Source organism: Anolis sagrei, chromosome 1 (assembly GCF_037176765.1).
Source record: "Anolis sagrei isolate rAnoSag1 chromosome 1, rAnoSag1.mat, whole genome shotgun sequence".
NCBI classification, from domain to species: domain Eukaryota; kingdom Metazoa; phylum Chordata; class Lepidosauria; order Squamata; family Dactyloidae; genus Anolis; species Anolis sagrei.
In genome coordinates, this window is record NC_090021.1 from 95029077 (window position 1) to 95053470 (window position 24394).

A 24394-nucleotide genomic window follows, 5' to 3' on the forward strand; every position below is an offset into this window, starting at 1 on the left:
TGTTGCTAGCAAAGAAGGTTGGAAACTATAGCTAAAGATTCACATCACAGCAGACAAAGACAACCCTAGTTACAGAGCATGCCTGAAGTTCGGTTTTGCTGGCTTCAAATCTGTAGCATCAAAACAAGTCCCCTGATGTTGTTAGATACACTGGTGTTGGAGGTCTTACACTAGCCTAGTGTGCTATCATCTGCCCCACCATCAACATAGGAACCCAAAATAGATACTGACATAATTAATCTGGGGAAGTGGACTCTTCTAGCTCATGCCAAGTAAATGTAGTGCATGCAGGGTAAATAAATGCCAGAAAAATGTGAATGATCATTCTCCACCCATCTTCATAAAAATAGCTTAACTTTGGTAATGACAACAATATTTAAAAACCCAGGTTTTTGCACAGAGGAAGAACATCAGAAACCAAAACAACATTGGCAACATTTTCCATTTTTTCCAGATACTCTGGCTCAAAACTCCAGATTAAAAGATTTGGCAAGAATTCCCACTTACTCCTCTCACTGCTGATACAAGCACAGTATAAGAAACAAGGAAGTGCACTGCTCATGCCTTAAGTGTGTCTATTGAAAATGTTATCCATAACTATCTTTGAAAGATACAAAAAGGTGTATTGGCTAAACAACGTTTTTTCCATTGGTGGGGACTTCCTACTCAAGGGACCAGGACAAGTATATTATGTAAAAAAAATCAATCCCACATAGGTATGGAAGTTTCCACCATGACCCAGTAAAGAAAATGGGAAGTACAAATACTGCTGCTGGTTAATATCTAGCAAACTCATCCCAACCATTTGTTACTTTTACTGAGTGTCTCATACACTTGTGCCTTTGAGAAAGAGAGTCTGGCTACACTGAACAGACAAAACACAGCCATTGCAAAGTTCTACTGAAATTCCCAAAAGAGGGCAGGAAAGCAACAATAAGAGCTCCAAATACAAATTATGATTTTTATATTTTTATTTATATCCCGCCTTATCTCCCCAAAGGGGACTCAAAGCATTGGTATCCAACTTAAAATATACGAATATACAAGTATTAAAATAGAATTAAACACAAACAGCATTTTAAAAGTTCAGTTAAATACCATCAAAACATATTCAGAGTCAAAAACCATAGTATCTCCTGAATAGATCTTAAACATCTTCATCTTTAAATGCCTGCCTGAATAAAAAGGTTTTAGCCTGCCGCTGGAAGGACAGCAGGGAAGGGCTGTTCTGGCTTCCTTAGGCAGGGAGTTCCAGAGCTGAGGAGCAGCCACCGAGAAAGAAGGCCCACTCTCTCATTCCCACCACCCAAGCTTCAAATGGCGGTGGGATCAAGAGAAGGGCCTCTCCTGAAGATCTCAGGGTCCGGACAGGTTCATACAAGGGGATGTGGTTGGCCAAATAGCCTGGACCTGAAACATCTAGGGCAGTAGTTCTCAACCTGTGGGTTCCCAAATGTTTTGGCCTTCAACTCCAAAAATTCATAACAGCTGGTAAAGTTGGCTGGGATTTCTGGGAGTTGTAGACCAAAACACCGGGGACCCACAGGTTGAGAACCACTGCTCTAGGGCTTTAAAGGTCATAACTAGCACTTTGAATTTTGTCTGGAAACAGACTGGCAGACAATAGAGCTGCAGCAGCAGGGGGTTGTCCACTCCCTGTAGCCAACCATGTTCTCTCAACATGGAAGGGAACCTAAAGAAAGAGCCCTGAAAAAGATCCTAGGTAGGAGCCCCCGGCGACACAGTGGATTAAACCTCTGAGCTGCTAAACTTTTTGACCGAAAGGTAACAGGTTTGAATTTGGGGAGTGGCGTGAGCGTCTGCTATCAGCCCCAGTTTCTGCCAACCTAGCAGTTTGAAAACATGCCAATGTGAGTAGATCAATAGGTGCCACTTCGGCAGGAAGGTAATAGCGCTCCCTGCAGTCATGCTGGCCACATGACCTTGGAGGTGTCTACAGACAACGCCAGCTCTTCGGCTTGGAAATGGAAATTAGCACCAACCCTCAGAGTCGGACACAACTGGACTTAATCTCAGGGGGAAAAGCTTTACCTTTACCTTAGCTCTCATTATTACCTATTGGTTATCTTAGCAAACCTTGAAGAAGCGCAGAACAAAGATTTCCTCATTTCCAAGACAGCATTATCAGGTAAGAGCTATAGCAAAACCGCCTGCAAAAGTGATTAATATCCTTTGAGCTGGTCCTAGTGTAGGACTGCTATATTTTTATTCTCAATGTATACCTGTCCATTCCAAGCGCATGATAAACAGTTCTAGATCTGTCCTCAGCAAAGCATCAGAACAACAAAATGATACTGTAACTGTGCTGCCTTATATCTATTTGTGTGTTCATGAGGATTAGCAGATAGGTTTCCTTTCTCATTCTGTGCTTGTCACTCACCCTAGTTTTACCCAGGAGACATCTTTGAATGAAAGAAGAACGTTATCACCTCACTAATCTAGGTGTTACTAGAGGAAATCTGCCAGTAGTGATTTCTTTCATCATTGCAGCATTGTGGACAATGAGAGCTGAAAAGCTATGGAAAAGGAGCACTTTTCATGCACTAATTTTAATCTAGTAACCAGTTTTTGTGGTTGCTTTTTTCTAATAATAAAACCTCTGTTAATTCTTATATTCAAATAAAAACTTAAGATTTTCTACTCCTAAATAGTTGCACTACAATATTGAACAGCTGTTAGCAAGATGGGAAATATTGTATTTGCTTTTTCTCCTGATGTGTAAACTTCTATTGGTAATTGCCTGAGTGATAGCTTAATGAGAATTGATTATCTGAAGAAAAAAACTATTGCTATTACAAAATGTGCACAGTAGCTAATATTTTGTCCAATACTGCCTTGAGCGAGTCTAGATTTTGCTTGCTAGAAGTCAACCCTTTAAAATAGTGCCACAATAAACAAGAACGGCAGCATAAGCAAATATCAGCAAGTTATCACAGCTAATCCTGCTTTGCATGAACAAAGGGACAATAAATGTCATTACCTTTGAGAACAGAAATGTGCTGTCGGCTCTCCCCATCTGTGGGGTAGTTCCTGAATTCAATATCTTCTCCATCTTTTAATTCAACCTTATCATAACCATACCAGCCAAGGAGCTCATTCATGGTGTTTTCTGCAAAGTTCTGAAAGAGAAGAATTGCCTACTTATTTATGCAATCAATAATCATTTGGAACTAAGAGATGAATGCATAAATCGAAATCTATTTTCACTGTACCATGAAATAGCAGGTTTGTCCCACCTCCTCCAGACTAATGTTCATTTATCAAGTCACGTACACAGAATGTAATGCATTTAAATCTTTGAATGACATGTGTAATTATGACAGACCTTCATGAATTTCCAATTTAAAGAAAAATATGAGAGGGAAGAGAGCTATTTATCATTTCTTACACACAAATTGATAGTTGGTGATATATTTAGTACACATTTTTTTTTTACAAAACTTTATATCCTGTGGTACCATAAAGTGTTTTAAAGCACATCAGGAAAGCAATAGAAGGACAAAGATGCTTTCCCGGGCACTAATCAATCTCACTACGTTGTTACCATTAAAATTAGTACAGGCTACTGCCTCAACTGAGGGTTGTTATAAACCATGTAGAATAAAATTACAGTACAGACACATTTAGAAAATAGTGCTAACAAAACCCAATTGCTTTTACGTTTCCGACATTAATCCATCTTGTTTCCTAATAGCAATCTCAATACTATCTAGTCAACAGCATAGGTTTTATGGTGATGTTTGTATCATAAATGCTTAACTGGATTGCCTAATATAATTAGAAAATGAGAGAATTGTAGAATCAAAGAGCTGGAAGAGACCCCAAGGGCCATTCAGTCCAACCCCTGACCAAGAAGCAAGAAAATCGCATTCAAAGCACCCCCGACAGATGGCCATCTAGCCTCTGCTTAAAAGGCTCCAAAGAAGGAGCCTTCACCACACTCTGGGGCAGAGAGTTCCACTGCTGAACAGCTCTCACAGTCAGGAAGTTATCCCTAACGTTCAAGTGGAATGTCCTTTCCTGTATGTTAGTGTCTACTGTAGAGATATATTTTGTGAAAACCATTGGCTTTTTATAAAACGTTCAAGTTTATTAAAAAAACTTCAAATAAACATGAGTAGAAGCTCCATTTAGACTTTCCCCACCAATTCTGATAAAGTTAGGGAAATAACAGATAGATGCCAGAAGAAGAGTTTCCATAATGGGCTTCACCACCACCTCATCACTACCCTTCTAGTAACAAGCTGAACACCTGCATAGGATTACCAACAGAGCACAAAGGAAGATCAAGGCAAGGGCTATTTGGATCCAACTGCTTTAACCTACTATGGTAACAGCAGTTTTCCTAAAGTTAATAAAATGTTTATTGCCCAGGCCTCTTTATTTAAAGACAACATTTGGCACCAAGAATGGAAGTCATAAATTTCTGAAAGACTCGGAGAAGGGAATACAATTAAAATGGCAGCTAGTAAACATTTCACTTGAATTTATACTTGGGGGGGCAAATGTAACTCTGGCCTGGGAAAAGTTGAAGCAAAAAGATGAACTGCATTTTAAAACTGTGGGAGTCATTAAACTGAAAAATGAACAGATAATAATAATATAACAAACAACTATAATATGCAACTACTGTGTATTCATAACCTCTAAATATCCTTTGACAGCAACAGGCTCAGGCCCCTTCCACACACCTGAATAAAATCCCACATTATCTGCTTTGAACTGGAATATATGGCAGTGTGGACTGAGATAACCCAATTCCAATCAGATATTGTAGGATTTTCTGCCTTGATATTCTGGGATATAGGGCTGTGTGGAAGGATTCCCAGAAACACTGGAAGTATTAATACATTTATTTATTCATTTATTTTCCACATTTATATACCGCCTTTCTCAGCCCAGAGGCGACTCGGAGCAATTTGCAATTGGCAACAATGTGATGCCTCAACAATTATAACAAATAAAACAATCATAAAATACTGTTAAAAACATTAGCATACAATATAAGAATATAAAAAACATACAAAACCTTACATGTGATATCTCTGGATAAGGGCTAAAGAAGATGATTTGAGAACACACATTATCTGCATAGAATTAAGCCCCACACAAACATTATCCTGAGCTATACTAATAGTGAACCCACTCTTCAAGTAGCTGCTCATGTGTAGTTGAAACAGTGGAAAATATTAGAATAGTTAGGGAAAGCTTATATTTGTGGCACTCCTCTCCATCTCCAAAACAATGGGCTTAGAGAAAAACTATGGTAGAAAAAACATCTTAAAATTGACTACTGTGGAATGGGCCTATGCAAGAATCAAAGATTGCTCACTTTATGGTGAGAAGCAAATGAAAAAGTAAGAATGAGGATATAAGGGATGGAATATCATTCAAGACTGAAAAGGTGTGCTACAGAGAACAATATTTTGTTGCATATTCCAAAGGAAGAGAAACATTGAGAAAGTTTATTAGAGACACAAAATGAAAATAAATTATGTGAATGTAGAGCATTAAATATAGAATAGTTTGAGCAGCTGCGTAGGCCCCTTTCCACACAGATGTATAAAACCCTACATTATCTGCTTTGAACTGGGTGGGGACTCAGATAACCCAGTTCAAAACAGATATTGTGGAATATCTGTCTTGATATTTTGGGTTATATGACTGTGTGGAAGGGCTCTAAGTGTGTGAACATGACTAAGGACATTTATCTGTCTGTTTACTCAAGCTAATTATGTCATGTAAAGAAAATATGCATGTTCTGAAAGACATCGCATCCACACAGTGCACAATTGCTAATATTATTGGCAAGTAAGAGCCATTTTGAAGATAAAGCTGCTAAAATCAATAAATTACAATAACAAAGACCAGAAGCAATATAACAATAAAAGTTGCCAGCTTTATATAACCTCTTACAGGCCTAAGCATTACTGAGACATACAGTGAATATTTTTGCACATGATGACTACAAAAAGTATTTTTGAATAAAGAGGAGATGCATTTTAAAATATCAACAGAAAGAAGTCCCACAAAAATTAATGTTTGAATCATAAAACTAACCAATAACGACAACAATGCATGACACAATAAAAGATGGCAATAATAATAACCAGAACACAGAAGCATAAGCAGCAAGCAAATATGGAGAGTTAAATATGGCTCTAATGCCTTTTAACAAAAATAATAATTCCATGCTGGGGAGAATTTACTTGGGCTGTTCAAATGGAAACAAGAGTTTGCCAAGGCACCCAAAAGCAGCCAGACCTTAACATTTATAAAAGGCTTGCATTGGTTTTGATCTATTTAAAAAAAAGAAAGAAAATACGGTACTGTTGAGGATGTACTCAAGGATGTATGCTGGTATAAAATATAGTTGAGGCAGGTGTGAATTTTTCAATGGAAAAGGTCATACACACCCATTCCAAAAATCATCACTAGGATCACCTGCAAGTACAGTGGGAGGAAGCAAGAAAATTAATACCAATATGTGACATTTGCCCCCATTGTCTACAAGAAACTCCTGGCGGGGTAGAATCAGCACCTCAGACCCACCAAAGGGCTTTAAAATATTGAAAATTTGTACGCACAGGAAAAATATTATATGGATGCCAGAGGAACTCTTCCCCTCCCATTTCCCATGAGTACATTCCCAAAAAAAAAATTACAAACCTTTTTGGCCAAAATGAAAGAGCGTTCTAAGGGTCCTCCAGACAGGGCCCAAAATGCCGACCATGTTGGACTTTTACCTAACACCTCAGGTAAAAGAGGATTAATTTGGGACAAACCCTGCTTTCTTGCAAATTAAACAGATGCCCCATTAAGACTGGACCTTGCTGAAAGACCCAGTTCTAATGGGGTATGGATCCTGTGGGGGCAGACTCCTGGGACTGCTTCTGCAGTCCCAGAAGTCTTTCTCCACAGCCCAATTTGCTTTTTCAGGCTCCATGAGCCCCAAGAAGCAAAGAGGGCACTCACCCCCTTCCCCAAATCCCCCAAAAGCCTTATTTTTTTTTAAAAAAAAACCTTACCAGGTTTCTGTGAGGCTGCTCTAGTAGCTCTCCTGGTGCGTAAAAATGATGCGCCAGAAGGCGGGAGGGGGAAATTGCTCCTGTCCATCCATGGCCCCCATCACCTCCTGGCATGTCATTTTATGCACCAGGAGGACTGCCAGAGCAACCTCATGGCGACCTGATAAGGATTTTTAAAATTTTATTTTAAGGGGTTTGGGGGGGGGGGGGTCGGGGGCGCTGGAATGGGCCAGCTTTGTGGGAAAGCCCTGGTCTTTTTCTGAAGGGTGTGGGGACTTAAACCCACTCCGAAGCGAGTGTAAGCTCTGTCTGGAAATGCCCTATATCAGCTGTTTTATTTTGGCCACAGTGGTCTCTTGCAACTCTGTTGTCCTATAGCTTTTGTATTTCCTAGCTTTGTGTATTTGTGTATGTGTGTGTGTGTGTGTGAACTATACAACTTGCTTTAGGCACAGTTGGATTTTAGATTTCAAAAACAGCTTCATAAAAATCCACATTTACTCATCATAGTATTATAAGAGTGTACAAAGTAACAAATTATGTGCCACACTTGAAAAATAAGGAATTCCTATACTTTTAGGAATCTGTAAACCAACAGATAAAAACAGTTAAAATATATTACTGAAGATCCCTGCATGACAATAGAATGATTCTACTGTTAGGCGTAGCAAGGCATCTGTCAAGCAATTTTGCAAAATGGATAGAAACAAAAAATCACCAGAAATAGGACTAAATATAAAAATTAAAATCAGTCAATGATAGTAAGGAGGGAAAAAAATGTCAAATACAAAGCAGGGGTGAAAAAATTAAAGAAAAACCACCAAAAATGTATTCCTTAGTCACAGAGGAAGGCTGTTTGGGCAAACCAGAAGCACCTGCTTTAAATTCCTGCAAATATATCACAGATGTAAAAAGTAACAACATTTGAAAAAAGGTACGCCTGCTAAACACCTTTTTGTTACTCCTCAGTGACTTGTATTGACTATAATTGTGCTGGTAGCGGAACTCATGGTTAAACTGGGTGATGGAGGATTGTTGAGGCTGCCGAGAAATTCAACAGAGATGTGGTAACTTTCAGCATTAACTATTGAGTTAAAAATCAGCTATATAGAATAATTTGTGCCACATAATTAAGAATTTATATTTTGCTATAATTATTCGTTATAGTTATTCGTATAATAACCAGTCTGGATCAGATAGTCAGAAACAGAAAAACAATGGCAGAGACATTAAAAAGTAGCTTATGGGGAAGAAGGCTCATCTATCTCTAAAGAGTGTAAGAACTTATCTTTTCTCCAAATGATCTATAGCTGATAAAGTGTTTGCCCTTAACTGACCCTTTCTCATAATAAGACAATAAGAATACTATCCCACAGTTTCTATGATGCCAAAATGATTTAAGATACACTGTAAATTACAATTCATGACCCATCAACTGAATATGGCAGAAATGAATCTTAATTTAAAAAATGTAATATCCTCTGAACCCTGAAGATAGAGTTGGGTAACAAAACTGTTTAAAAGCAGGTATTATTTTACTTAATAGTTAAGGCTATTACACACACATTCTGTGCAGAATTTACTTCTCTTCTGTACACATTAGTTCTGGTGCCCTCTTACATATATGCCAGACCTTCACTCATGAGTAGCTTCATACTGCTTACTGCCAGTACTCAGTCTTAATGTTAAACATGTGTTTAGCAATGTTGCATGACCACAGATACAGTTGTTGAAGGATTAGATTTACAGAGAGCTACAGAAAGCAGACATGTAAAATAAATACAAGTTAGGCATAATCTTCCACCAGCATCACCTTTACCAGTAAGCTAAATACATCCTTTGCTGAAGAATTTAACAGTCATACCAATGCAACATTTGTATCTTGGCACATCTCCAAAAGCCAAAAATATGTGATGTATGAACTTGCAAAACATCTTGTCATACATTTTTTATATACTTTGAAATTGTTGGTGAATGCAGGTGGTATTCGCCACACTCTAAGGCCCCATCTACACAGCTGAATAAAATCCCACATTATCTGCTTTGAACTAGAATACATGGCAGTGTGGACTCAGATAAACCAGTTCAAAATAGATATTGTGGGATTTTCTGCCTTGATATTCTGGGTTTTCTGGCTGTGTGGAAGGGCCCTAAGATATTTTGCCATGTAGTTGTTTAAGTATTTATGATAACATAATAGCCTTTCCCCCCTTCATTTACATATTCTGTGTATGATAGCATCTAAAACATATCTATGGGTAAGGCTTTCTCATATTTACTATTTGGAAACCTGATAACCTGTATAATCTGTTCAATGGGAAAATTTGATAATATTGCATAAGAAACATGCAATGCCTTAGCCACAGAGCTTCATGACAAATACTTATTTAAGGAATCAACTGAATGGCTTATGTTATTTTTCTTATGTCTTTTTCATCTTGTTAGATCTCAAATTCAGATTTCTTTCCAAACCTGGGTTTAATTTTTTTTTAAAAAAATATTAAAGAGGTTGTTATTGTATTCACTTAACATCTTATATTGTGAAGGATGAGCTGTTTCACAAGAAAATGATATCACATCACTGAAGTTACTGTTATTTATATGAGTGATGAGAGTGAGAAACCCGGGTGGAGTATGGCTATGGATTATATTTATCTTTCCTAACCTTAGATCATTTTGCTAGACATACACATACTGCCATGGGAAAAAATTAAGATGGAAAAATACCTAATACAATGTCAATTTTACAGTTTAAAGTCAATAAAGAATGTGCAGGTTTAAAGCAGCATGTTCTTGTTTAAAAGCCAGAAACGATAAGAGATTCACCATCTACTCCCCTAAACAAAGAACTAGGAGTCTGTGGTAACTGCAGCAATGCACAGAAGGATGGCTAGGTAGAGTGAATGTCTTCCATAGCAACAGAACTAGTCAGTAACCAGGACTGAGCAGCAGCAAAATCACAGAATAGTTCAAGACCAATCATGGTCATTTGTATTGCTTTATTTTGGCAGCGTGTTTTTAAAGTGGGAAAATGTCTCTCCATGTGGGAAAAGCTGTTGCCTGTATTCACTTAATTTTACTATCGCCTTTCCACACTATTACCAAGCAATCAAGACAGTAATAAAGAACACTAGTAACAAGCATTAATAAAACCAATAACATAATTGCAAACATCATCATTAACGAACAACAAAACAATCTGGAAATCACTAAATAGGTTATAATGTGTAAGTCTCCATGGTTGTTGTGTGTCTGTATATGCCTTCACATTGCCTGGCAATTTATAGTGGATTTCATAGGGTTTTCTTAGGCAAGGAATCCACAGAAGCAGTTTGGATAGTTCCTTCCTCTGAAATACAACCTACACAATGCCAGGTATTCTTCGACAGTTTCCCATGTCAGTACAAGATCCAAAATCAAATGGAATTTGGTATCTTCTAGTATTTCCCATCACCAGGTTAGGTATAAAAGAAGGGTGTGTTATTTATCACCAAAGCAATAGTCATATTTCACACAGTTCACAATCATATCTGTTTCAAATTGAAGGGTTTTTACATTTGAGAAGATGTGATGATTCAGTAACATCAAAGTACCTCCAAAAATTCACATCAGTGCCCAAGAGCCATCTAGGGACAAAGACTATTCCCTTATTTCTGTCTGCCTGTTTCATCATGACTTTAATTTAGAACATAAGGATTCAAATCTTTATATACCCACCATTATCAGTGAATACTCTGGTATATGTTATAGGCTGTTTAGGACACGATGCGTATTGTGGTTATTGCTACCACCAGCAGCTTTACTCATATCCCATTTCTTACCCAAAATAGGGACTCAAGGCAGTTTATAATTTAAAACAAGTAAAATAGAGTAAAAGAACCAGTGTCATGTAATGATTTGAGTACTGGGCTATGACTCTGGAGACCATAGTTCTGATTTTTTCTTGGCCATGGAAACACATTGGGTGACCTTGGGCAAGTCACTTTCTTTTAGCCTCAGAGAAAGGCTAAGGTAAACTCTCTCTGAACAAACCTTGCAAAGAAAATGTCCTGTGAAGTTGCCATAGGTCAGAAATGACTTGAAGGCACACGACAACAATATAACTAAAACCATATAAAGGTCAAAATTAAAATAGCATTAAACTATTTACAATACTGGAACAACTTCAATCGTACACTTCAGAAGGATAAAAAAACAGATAAAAATAGTTCACTAAAACAACACAGCAACCTCTAAAAGCCTTCCTTTTTTAAAAAAAAAAAATCAATTCTGTAAGCTTGTCAGAATTTAAAAAAAGCTTTTGCCCAATAACAGAATGTCCAATCTGGAAAGTTAGGGTCTGCCACTAAGGAGACCATATCTTGCATCCCCACAAAGCATGTCTCAGGGTCTCTCCTGAGAATCTCCAAGATCAAGAGTCTCATATGCAAGAGAGAGGGTGTGTCAGATAACTTTGACTTCAGCCATATAAAGCTTTATAGACCAAACCAGAAGTTTGAATGTTCACCAGAAACAGTTTGACAACCAATAGAACTGCTACTAACATTCTAACTGCAGTTCTTTTTACCACCTGAAGTACTGAAACATTCATCAAAAGCAACTCTGTATGTGTGTGTGTGTGTGTTTTAAGTCATCTAAACAGGATATTCCTAAGGCATGTACCACCATGGGCAGATTAGACATCTCAAAAACCAGGTGTAATTGGCGCATCACCTTAAAGTATGCAAAAGTACTCCAGGCCATTGCAGAAACCTGGGCCTCCTGGCTCAAGGCTGAGTCCAGGGGTACACTCAAACTGTCAACCTGCATCTTTAGGTTTGTGCGTCTATAGGCCTCAGTGTACAGGACTCTGGAGACTAGAGTTTAAATCCCTGCTCAACCACAGAAGCACAGCACTCTCTCAGTCTAAGAAGGTAAGGGTAAACTCCCTCTGGACCAGTGGTTCCCAACCTTTTTTTGACAAGGGACCACCTGAACAGGGACCACTTTGAACAGGGACCACTCTCCAACACTAGTACCAAAAGAGTAACAAATCGGTTTTTGGTCAACTTTAGATTTGGTAGACTACATCAGATCTAGTTTTTGATACAGAACATATTCCATCCAGTAGTTGCCATCTGCTTGCCCACACAAAACCCTATTTAATAATCTAGAGCTGATGTGGTAGTAGTAATCTTTTGTACGTAGTCAGCCTATCCCCTCATGATATCCCCGTTGCCTCGGCACTATAAGAGGGTTTCACAAGACCATTCACTCTTGTTGCCGTGTGGTTTTAAGGCAATGGTGTAGTAATGGGTTGTTGTAGATTTTTTCAGTCTATATGGCCATGTTCAAGAGGCATTTTCTTCTGACGTTTCGCCTGCATTTATAGCAAACATCCTCAGAGGTTGTGAGGTCTGTTAGAACTAGGAAAATTGGGTTTATATATCTGTAGAATGACCAGGGTGGGACAAAGAATTCTTGCCTGTTGGAGCTAGGTGTGAATGTTTCAACTGACCACCTTGATTAGCATTTGATGGCCTGGCAATTTTTTGGTGTGGCTTGTTAGTGCCTGAGGGAATCTTTTGTTGAGAGGTGATTAGCTGTCCCTGATTGTTTCCTCTCTGTTGTTTTGCTGTTTTGGTGTAGTAATGGTGAGGCCGCAGGGCATTTTTTCATTCTTGAGGACCACTGGTGGTCCATGGACCACAGGTTGGGAACTACTGCTCTGGACAAATCTTGGCAAGAAAACTCCATGATATGGTTGCCCTAGGATCATCATGAGTTGGAAACAATTTCAGAGCACACAACAACAATCCCATCCAGCACCATTTTAATTCTTATTCTCTGATCTGCCTTCTGACTGAACAGCTTTTTCTTGTCTAGATTAACCTTTGATTTGTACACCTTCAGCCCAGTCCACAGCAGATGCCAGGTACTGGTTGAAACAGTATCCTTAGTTTGGTGGAGGGAAGATCTATAATGGGTTGTCTTCAGTATATAGGTGACATTGAATTCTGGCCCTCCAGACAATCTCTCCTAGTGGTTTCCTATAGATGTTTAATAGCAAGTGGAACAGAACAGAGCCCTGAGGAGTTCTCTAGGTCAGCACCCAAGAAGTCAAACAGGAATCTCCAAATAATCCTCCCAGAAAGAAAAGTAACAACTATAAAATAGAGCTACAAAGCCCATCCCAGCAAGGCAGCTCAGAAGCTTATCTAAACCCACCAAGAGGTTCAATGGTTTAAATTTTAATGGAAGAGCATAAAAGCTAGAGTCCATTAAAACTTATAAAATGCATTAGTCTTTAGGGTATAGCTTATTGTATCACTGATTATGTTTATCAATTAGATTTTGAGGGGAAAATACGGGGGGAGGGGGGCTAATATGGTTATAAAAATATGTCTAGATACTAGTAACATCCAACTGTATATGAAAATAGCAGTAAAAGCTGAAGTGTAAAATAGTAATTGGTCCCCAAAAGCCATTACGTAAACTCAAAAATGTTGAGCATTCATGTAAAGTGTTTGGAGATTCACTGGAAAGTGAGTCAAGAAGATCACAAGAGGGAAGTAAAAAAGTGAAAGGAGGGGTTACAGGTATAAGGAAAATGTGTTAATTCTGATACCTGAAAAAAACAAAACCTGATATGTGAACCCAAGAAGCAGTCAGAAGTAGATTGTATGTACTATTGGGCAGTTGTAGTTTCAGGTGGTCACTTCAAGAAGTATATGTTAAATTAATATAAAATTCTGTTTTGTTATTTGTCTAAGGACCAACATTTCTTGAGCCTTTTTCTGAGTAGCGGTTGAAGAAAGGAAAGGAGAATCAATTATCTATTGTCTTAAAACAATTTAGAAAATAGTATCAACTATTTAACATTTGGTTTGGATATTCGCCTTTAATGACACAATTCCATACAGAGAATCCATCAGAAATGGTTTGTTGGTGTTCTTGCCACACTCAAATGAGTCTTCAGTAATAATCCAACTGTAATAATCCATATTAACTGTAGGATTCTGGGAGTCACAGTCAGAAACCTTAACTTTTCTACTCTTTGGCAAAACAAATATACTAGAGGAACACAGGAAGCTGCTTTTACTATGTCAAACCATTAGTCCAGTATTACTAACACTAACTGGGAATGACTTCTTTAAGATAACACTGGTAGATAACACACAGTAGCTATAGATTTGTTTTTAAATCAATTTATTCAAAGTGACCTAGCATGAACCTAGCATTAAGAAAGCCACAATTTTCACTGCTCTACCCTTATCTGCAATATGGGGATAATAACACTAATCCACCTTAGAAAGTGCTTCTAAGTTTTAGCGCCCCATGTGTTGATTTATGCTTCTACAAGCTATATACAAGGAATCTCAGACAGACACTGACAAGATTAAGATCTGCTTAGCTTTAGAAAGGTTGCTATATCATCTCCCTACCACTGTACATGTTTTACACATTATTGCTAGCACCATTGTTCTCAAAATACTTTACCTTAACCACCATTTATCAAAGTCACAAATATTCTATGTACTTAGCACTCAATGCTTCAATGCAAACTCAGCTGGGCTTTGACTTGAACAACATTAGGATATGCATTTATTCTTTTCACCATTACTTCTCACAATGACATTTAACAAGTGTCTAATGAGGACCACTAGACCTTAAGAAATTTTCCAGCAAAATTAGTTTCTGCTAAGCATAATAACAGCTTCACAATGCCTTGTGCATACCTAGGAAATTTTAGAGTGTATTAAATGTCACTTGATCAACAATATGTTCTATAACTTCTTGTGAACATGCTCTGCACCCTGAAAGCAATCACACTCGCCGTTCTCATTTTAAGAATCAGACAACCATGGTTATTCTGCTGCTATTAGTACAACTACTTGCATTTATTTTTCACCAGCTATATGACCTGCATAGTGCAGAAAAAAAGAAATGATAATTTTTTGCAGAATAGACAGCTGGAAAGATAGAACAGACGTGCCAAATCATTGATGCAAGAAGTGTGTCAGCACTTACGAAAGAAAAATGCAATTAAGGATGGGATGAAGGAAGAAGTTCTTCATGGAATAAGTAGAGTTTCAGGATAGAGCTCTGACAATTAGAAAGAGCAAACTCCTCACTTATCAGAAGTAGCATTGAAGGCAGGTAGCAAGTGGGGAGAGAAGGTGGCAAACAGGCTGGCAGCACATTAGTTAATGAACAGTGGAAGAACAAAATGCAGCACAAAGTGATATTAAAAAAAAACAGCTTCCCATACCTTCAGTGTATGTTAATGTTTGCACCATTACCATATTTTTGGTATATTTTTCCTATGTCTTGTCCCTAGCCACTTTTGCACCAGTTTGTTGAAAAAAAATATGATGGCAAGCATGCAATCTGGACTTCTTCCCTGTAGCCCAAAAACAGTACATCTTTGTGTATGGTGAATGTATGAGAATCAAGAATTAAGAGCAGAAAGAGTTCAGACAGTAATTGATTGGAGAAAGAAATAACAAGAGACGTCTTCAACATATAGGAAGGACAAAATAGGAGAATAAAGAATATTTATGTAACAGTAATTACTCAGTGTGATATACCTCTAAGTAATATGAAAAAGACCAGGCTGAATATCAAGAAGAACAATAGTAAAGACCGAGTGTCAAAGAATGCAGGCATATTGACAAGTATGAGCACTGAGAGAACAAAGAGAGCAACCCTGGAAACTGTAGATATAGCCATTCCAATTGAACAGAATGCTTAGAAAGCCAATTTAAGAGAGCCGAGAAAAAGACTGGCAGAAAAAACTAGAAGCAACTTATATAGGCCACTCACTTCCCCCACCAAAAAGCAAAACAGAAGAAGAAAGGGAAATGAATGCATGGTACGTGGATGAAGATGAAGCATCAATGAGGATTTAATTGACTTTTAAGGATGGACAGATGTGAGGAGATATTGTATATAGAAAGGCTGAGAGGAAAGTAGGGCAAGAAATTAAAGACGACAGACATAAACACTGAATTGTTTCACAAAACTGTTCAATGAAGACTTGGCAGATGGGGGCTATTGCACATAGACAGCAGTAATAACAACAATGGAAAAAGTCCAAATGATTGGGGGGGGGGGTTACTTTATAAAATGCAGTAGGGGGCATGGAAGGATTAGCTATACTTGATTTTAAATTTGTCTGAATGTTTAGGTAACTATAGATGCTTTGCTGCTTCTGTTTTCAGACTTCAAGCTTTCAGAAAAGTGATCATAAAAACTCCTATTGATATAATCAAGTACTGAAAGCTAAGAAACAATTAAAACCAAGTTACTTGGACTATGCGAACTGACAAATCAAGTGATTAGGTGCTATTAATTGCTAATAAACTAATTTTAAAATGCTTTTGCAGAATCTTCTGTTCAGTTCCTCATAATATTTAAATAATTTATTTGATCATCATTATTATTTTTCACCCTCTTTGATGATTTTGACTTGAAAGAAACCAAATAAGAGCACTTGATTTTAAATGCATCACAATAGTATCTTTTATTAGGTTGCATAATACTCAAAGAGACAGTCTACGTGTCTGGCCAATAGAATGATCATTATAACATTGTTCTGTATGTCAAAGCACATTTTCATTTTCAATGGCAAACAGAAGATTTACAGATTTTTTTTCTGTAAAAGCCTTTTAATGATTCCTAAGGTTTTAAAGCTGTATGTTCTATTTTCATGTAGACATATATTGTGTATGGAATATATTTTACTTTTCACTTCTTCATGTAGAAAGCGCAGGATTTCAAGTTGCATAATAGAAAATTCCCATTTCTTAAACATATATACACATCCAATTTCTTTCCTATGTATTTTAATGCAGAAAATTCTGTATTATATAGCCTTCTGTAAGCTATAAAGCAAGAAATAAGACCAGGCAAATTCAGCCCGGAAACACAAAAGAGGGTATGTCTGTCAGACTCATTTTCTGCTAGTTTTATGTTACTGAATGCTTATTTCAAATTTGGAAAGTAGAGTGGATTCTCTCTCTTTGGATTTCATTATTGACCTTAGATACAAAAGCACAAAGGAAAAAAGTCTGTCTTAAGCTAATAAAAGAAATTAAAAAGCTGCATCTATAATATGATCTCATCATTTATGTCTCCTTTAATCCTGTTTTAGGGTTAAAGTTTGGAGGCGATGAATTCACACTAGCCTACACAAAGCACACCCCTCCCTCCCTCCCTCCCCCCCCCCCCCCCCCCCGTTTCCCAGGGAATAAAGAAAATGATTGCCTAATTGAAATTTATCCATCTCAGATAGATAACTCATATATATCCTGAAGAGCTATTGCTATACTGCTATATTGTATATATTGTAAAAAAAAAAACTAAAAAGAAGAAAAAACATATCTTGAAGAAGGAAGTATTTCTCATGTACGGAAACAGTTTTATAGTGGTCTTTTCTTTTCAAAATCTTTCAGATTGGAATAGTAAGGTTTTTTCCTCTTAAATCTGCTTTTAAAATATCTATCAAACTCTCTTTTTTTGCTATTCACAAGAATCTCCTGGTGCCACCCCAAAATAATATTAAATACTCTGAGCACTGTTGTGCAATGAGATCCATGTGGTTTGATGAGAACTAAGGGTTTCTACACTGTAAAATTAATACAGTTTGACAACACTTTAACTGCTATGGCTATATGCTATGGAATCATGGGAATTATAGTTTGGCGAGACACCAGCACTCATTGGTAGAGAAGGCTAAAGGCATTTAAGAACTTCAACTCCCATGCTCCCATTGCACTAACCAACAGCAGTTAAACTGGTACTAAAGTGTATTCATTTTAAAGTGTAGTTACACCTTTCGTCACACTTGGTATAACTAAGGACTTTATCACACCAGCCTGTAGTCTCACAGCAACTGTGTTGTTTAAGCAATCAGAAACATGCCAGTATGGAAACAACAACTTTTACACTTCTCCAGGAGCTCGATGGTGCCATTTTGGTGATGCATATTCCTTCAGTCAGTCTTCCACTTTGCCTCACTTGACCCTGCCTTCCTATCTGTGTTTGCCCTACATAGCACATCCACACTGATGAATGTTATGCTGCAATCTTACAATTACACATTTTCGATGCCTCTCGGAAATGGAGGGTGCTGTCTTAATTGCATGATTTCAGCATACTGGTGAGCCCCCTCCCCAGCATTATAATAATGCAATTATGGCAAAACCTTTTTTTCAATTAAAGAAAACCCAGGGAGCAGAGGAAAAACAACATGACTCCTTCCTGCTTGGAGATAGGGAGGGGAAGAAGAGAACTACACCCACTTGCACCACATGACTGTCAGAATATTGGAACGACAGCGGAATGGAACCATCACACCAGAGACAGCTGGAATGGCGCCACTGACAGATTTCTCCCATCAAGGAAAACATGAGATCTGATGACGATGGAAATGCAACAATGGGACAGTCAAACATGGAAGAAACCCAGTACAATTGTGCAACAAATCTATAGCCTGATAAAAGTCCAAACTCACATTCATGACTAGCTCAAATTCAATTTATATCAATGCTTTTAGCCTAAGTATGATTATATTGAGATTAAATCCATTGTTTCCATAGTTCACACAGTGGCAATTATGTGTTGGAATATTTGGAAGGAATATTGTTGTGTTATTTTACTTAATATGGAAAAACACTGCAAGCAGATGGTGACAACTGTGTTACATTATAAAATAAGCAACTGACAAAGTACATACAAGTGTTAATGCTCCAGTATAATCTGTTAAGAGTAATCACATTTATTCTTATCTTAACTGTGATTTCAAACACTTGTATTCTTGACTGTTGTGTCATTGTGTGATAAACTTGTGAGTGACCACAATCGATTTATCCTGAATAGGGATTTCTCCAGAGCAGGCATGGGCAAACTTGGGCCAAGTTTGCCCATGCCTGCTCTAAAGTAATTAAATAGAGTCCATAAAAGTGTCAAATTTCTCTAACTGGGCACATTGGCTAAACAATAAAAAGTGGAATTTCCAGAGTGGAGACCATAATCCAGTGCAGCAAAAAAACAAGGGAATTGTGTAGCTTTATAAAGACTAACAAGTTTCAATGTGCAAAGGCTTTGTGGACTGAAATGGGCTGCAGTGAAATTTGTTAGGTTTTTAAGGTATCTAAAGAATCTTTGTATGTTTTATAAAAAGATAGTTTTGTTTTCAGATTATGCCAGATTATTTTGATAGCAAGCAATGATCTTTCTGCCTCAAACATAGTTATTATTTGATATTGTCAGAACCCCCGATGGCGCAATGGGTTAAACCCTTGTGTCAGCTGGACTGAAGACCGACAGGTCAGAAGTTTGAATCCAGGGACAGCATGGATGAGCTCCCTCTGTCAGCTCCAGCTCCCCATGCGGGGAGATGAGAGAAGCCTCCAACAAGGATAGTAACATATCAAAACATCTGGGTGTCCCCTGGGCAATGTCCTTGCAGACAGCCAATTTTCTCACACCAGAAGCAACTTGCAGTTTCTCGAGTTCCTCCTGACATGAAAAAAAAAATGATATTCTCAATATATCCTAAACAGTTTATAACCTAATTGAATCCAGTGAATCCTCACCAGGAAGGAAAGAAAGACAGATGGGAATACAGACATAGAAACTGGGAAAAACAAAGAGAGTAGAAATAGAATGAAGGCCACAACTGAACAAAATGATGGCTGAAAATCTCATTGTAGTCATGTACTTTTTGGATACAGTGTTGTAGCAGCCTGACATTTGTAACAACTGGCATGTACATAAAGGTAGAGATAGCAAAAATGTAACCTAATATCTGCCATGATGAAGCAACAAACAACATCAGTTTGCAGCCCTATTAAAACTGAGCAGCAAGTGACAGGACTGATATGACAAGGAAAGACGAGCAACTGGGTTACTCTTCATCATTGTTGAGAAAAATATCTGGTTCTATCAAATAACCACTCTTCAAGAAAATCTGTGTGATGAGGTAATTTTATTACTCATTCATAGTGCCTTGTATTTGCTGTACTTAAAATAGACACTTGTACCCAGTGGCTTTTTATTACTGGAAAGAAGGGTGGGGAGAGGGAATCACATACACGCTGGCCCTTTTTTCTTACTCCTAGCAAATGGAAGCAATTCAATCCAACAGAGTCTGAAATCTGAGTAGGTCACTGTACACCATGATAAAATTCCCTAATCCATGAGCCAAATTTCCCCGAGGGGGCCCTCCTACTAGTCCTTCACTTTTCCAAGCTGACTTTTCCATTCCTAAACCCTCTGCCTTTCTCTCCCCTCTTTCCCTCCCCTTCATCTCTTTCATTTCCCTCTACCTTACAGCCTTGATATCTGATCTGCTGACGGGATTCAGGTTACAGTTTTTACAGCTTAGGCTGTCTATTGCTGTATACATTCCTTTCTTTCTGCTCCGTCGTGATTACTTACCAGGGCTTATTTTACACGGGTCCAGATGAAAGCAGTTCAGAGGAAGGGAAGCAGTCAAGCTGTTTGAATAGTACAGATATGTACCTACACAAGGACACATTGTGCTCACTGTGACATTTTGTTGCCTACCTTTTATACAATGTGATTAATTTCTTACTTTACTGTACTCTTTTGACTTTTGTGAAGAGGAGGAAGTCCCTCAAGTACACTGTATATTTATTTTGAGCCAATGAAGAAGTGCTGTTAGAACAACAAGAATGTCTTTCTACTCAGATGAAACAAAGGTACAACCTGCATGAAACTTAAGTTATAATAATTCACCAGTCCTATTTAAAAAGGTGGACTGTAGGTGCATCACACTAGAGAACGAATCCACTTTAAATCTGATTTCTTCCTCTACAGAATTCTGGGGTTTGTAGTTTAGCAAGGCTGTTAAAGGCTCCTCCCTAAACTACAAACCCCAGAATTCTGCAGGGGGCAGCAACTGGATTTTAAGTGGATTCATTCTCTAGTGCGATGAGGTCCTAATAAAGCGACTTGTCCTGGTATACAGTCCAGGTTGCCTTCTAACCTTTCAGTCATGCATTCTATAGAAACTGTCTCCAGATTTGTATCAACCCACAACTGTGGACTAAATTATGCAGCGAAAAACAAATATAATTACCTTAATATTCAACCCACCAACAGAGATTCAAGGAAAGGAGAAATGTTTCTGCACCAAGATTAACATTACAGTGATACTCAATATCTTGGCCTTCCCAACCCCGCCCCCCTCCCCCAAAGAGTGTAATTTTCCTCCTTTCACACACAGTGTTGTTTTTGTTTCTTCCTCACCCTTTCAGACAAACATCTGTTATACTGCAGAAGAACAGCTATCTCCCAAACCACCAAGTGTGCCTCCAGCCAAAGTAAACAAAACAAACCCAGAGGATCCAGCACAGTCAGCCTTTATATCCAGCCAGGATAACATTTCACATGTTTTGATTAAAATTAGCTAATTTGTAATCCTAGAACCTATGAAACTTAAAAACTGCAGTCCAGATAGATCACATGAGGAAATGTCTTAAAGGGACAATGTGCAGTAGAGCAGACTTGTATACCCACCGGCCCCTTTCTCCTGCAGCCTTCCCCACCTCCTAAAAAGATCTAGATGAGTAGTAATTATTTCTGGGGAGGTTTAGGAGTATATTATATCCATCTCAAGATAGAAATGGTTGTGCACATCCCAAGGAAATAAAGCTGCTTGTAGAGAGGATCTAGAGACTGAATAAATGTTATTGAAATGCAGGGCAGTTGGCTCTTTATACACACAACCACCTTTGTTCAAATGCCCATCTGTCTCCTGTTGGAGAAATCGCCAGTAACCAAAGGAGGAGAAAGAGCAACAAAGCAAACAGAAAACAGCTTCCTTGACAGTTATGTTTATGGAATAGAAACCAAATGTTTTCCTTTCAGTTAACTTTGGTGAGAACAATAAACACAATAACCCCGTGGATCTATATGCCTAACTGTCCCTTCACACAGAGGCACAGGCTCCATAGAAATACATATTTCCTGTCACACATAGATATTTTAGCACTGAACACACTGTATCATCAAAGGCTTTCAGGGCCAAAATCACTGGGTTGTTGTGCGTTTTCCGGCTGTATGGACATGTTCCAGAAGCATTCTCTCCTGACATTTCTCCTGCATCTATGGCAAGCATCCTCAACCTTTGAAGATGCCTGCTATAGATGCAGGTGAAACACCAGGAGGGAATGCTTCGGGAACATGCACATACAGCCTGGAAAAGTCACAACAACCCCCTGAACACACTGCTTGAGCATTTAAACCAACGTACACTCTCGTCAGATCCCAATAAAATGAATGTCATCATTTCATCCTCTATCCAAAATTGTAGTTTTCATTATTTAGAAGCAAAGTACGTTCACTTCAGCCTTCCTTGCAACACGTGTGATCCACAGGGAAATGAGAAGCATAAACATAAATGGAGTCAGGGGGCTTGCTAAATAATAAACATACAGAACAGAGGGCTGTTTCAGCTCAGCCAAAGAAGACCTGAGGAGAAAGGAAGTCCAGAGCTGTGTTTTTCGTGCAACCACATCTGGAGAGCCAACCCCACCGCACTACCCCTGGAGCACAGCTGGACTGGCACCCTTTCCTGTCAGGACATTGGCTCCCCGCCCCCTAACCGCTCCAAACAAACCGGTATTATGCCAGATGCACACACTGATGCATGTGTGCAAACACACACATACACACATAGAGAGAGTTGGTCAGGCAGAGGGATCCCCTCCAAGACAGCTCTCTTTCAACACAAGGCTCTGCTAGCTTTATTAACTGTGAAGTGAAGCATGGAAAACAGGCGGAGGAAGCGGGAAAGAGAAGGCAAGACAAGAGCCCCTGTGTCTAAGTGCAAGAATGAGGTGCAGTTCAGACCATAACATTTCACTTTGACAATTTAATTACACAGTTGCAGCTGGCTGGCTACTGGGGAGAAGGGGGCAGGGAAGCAGGCAGCCCTGGAAAGGGAAAGCAAGGCACCCCAATCTTGGCTAACTTTGACAGCTTTTCCATAGGATTTTGGGCACCGGAGGGGGAAGGCGCACTGCTGGAAGCTCTAGGGAAAGAGGTGATGATGGTGATGATGATGAAATCAAAGCTGGGCTTTATAGTAAACAGATCCCAATTTGTAGTTCAAGAGGAGACACATTTCCTTCCCCCTGTTTTGTTTGTCGCCTTCTTTCAAGGGAAAAGAGAAATCAAAACAACAGACTCTTTCTTCCTTCCTTCCTTCCACATCCACGCACGAGTGGAGGGGGCTGTTTGCACAGAGGCTCCCTCCTCCTCCTCCTCTTCTTCCTCTTCCTCCTCCCTCTTTCCCCCCTCCAAGAGCAAAAACACACACACGTACCTTCATCTCCTCATTGATTTCCCTCTTCACCGGGTGAGCCGGCTTCCTGCTTCTTTTATTTTCCGGAGGTCTCCCTTCTTTCTCCATTTCTGCCATCTCTCGAGGGTGAGTGCGTGCGCGTGGGCTGCGTGGGTGTCCCCCCCGCGACCGCGCGCCTGTGTGTATGTGTGTCTCTACTTTGGTGGAGATGAAATGGCTGCTGGTATTATTTGGGGAGGAAAGGCAGGAGACCGGGTTTGGGAGGGGAAGGGGAAGGGGGGTCACAGGCGGTGTGGGGGAGAGAAGGAAAGGGAAAGCGGGAAAGCGGGGCTTCTTCAGGGGAGGGGGGCGGGGGTCAGCGGGGAGCGCGGCTGGGCGGGGGCCGCGGAGGGGAGAGGAGGAGGGAGGGAGGCGGGGTGGGCGGCGGGGCGCCCGGGCCAGTCAGCCATCTTCTGCTGCCTCCCGCTCGCCCTGTCTGCCTCTCTCTCTCTGTGTGTGTCTGAGCGGCGAGAGAGAGGCGCGCGTGGGGAGGGAGGAGGAGGAGGAGCGGGGAGCGAGAGAGTGGGTGGGAGAGAGGGAGAGAGAAAGAGAAAGAAAGGAGCCTGTCCAGCGCCTTCGGAGGCGGAGAGAGAGGGAGCGAGGGGAGGGGGAGCAGGAGGGCCCTCGGCTTGAGCGGCGGGCGGGGCTTCCACTCTCCCCACAGCCTCCTCCTCCTCCTCCTCCTCCTCGGATTCAAACGCGGAGGGATGTCAGGAGGAAAGGGAGGGGGGGGGGCTTCTTCTGCTTCAGTTGTCACCCTCCTCCCCCGCGGGGATGGTTGGTCATCCATGAGGAAGAGGAGGAGGAGAGACCAATGTAGACAGTCTCTCTCTCCCCCCCCCCCCCCCACCACCCCCGGGCACTAATTTCCCTTCTGTCAGATACATATACGCCCGCCCTCCACGGGAAACAGAGGGACACAAAAGAAAGTGGCCGAGGGTTGATGTGTTGTTTTGTTTCATTCTCGCTCCAAACGGAACGCCTCCCC

The 24394-nt window shown here is 39.6% G+C and overlaps 1 protein-coding gene across 2 annotated transcripts in view; it reads right to left on the minus strand.

Annotated features, from left to right (window-relative positions):
* Nucleotides 1-24041, minus strand: part of SOBP (sine oculis binding protein homolog) — a 179273-nt gene extending 155232 nt beyond the window's left edge. The window contains exons 1-2 of one of the 2 annotated variants that reach the window (XM_060753126.2): nt 23389-24041; nt 3002-3140 (exon numbers count right to left, since the gene is read on the minus strand). In XM_060753126.2, coding sequence (XP_060609109.1) covers nt 3002-3140; nt 23389-23484 — 235 coding nt within the window. In that variant the 5' untranslated portion in view covers nt 23485-24041. The remainder of the gene's footprint in view (nt 1-3001; nt 3141-23388) is intronic. The other variant, XM_060753125.2, reaches the window with a different exon arrangement.
* Between the last annotated feature and the right edge of the window lie 353 nt (nt 24042-24394).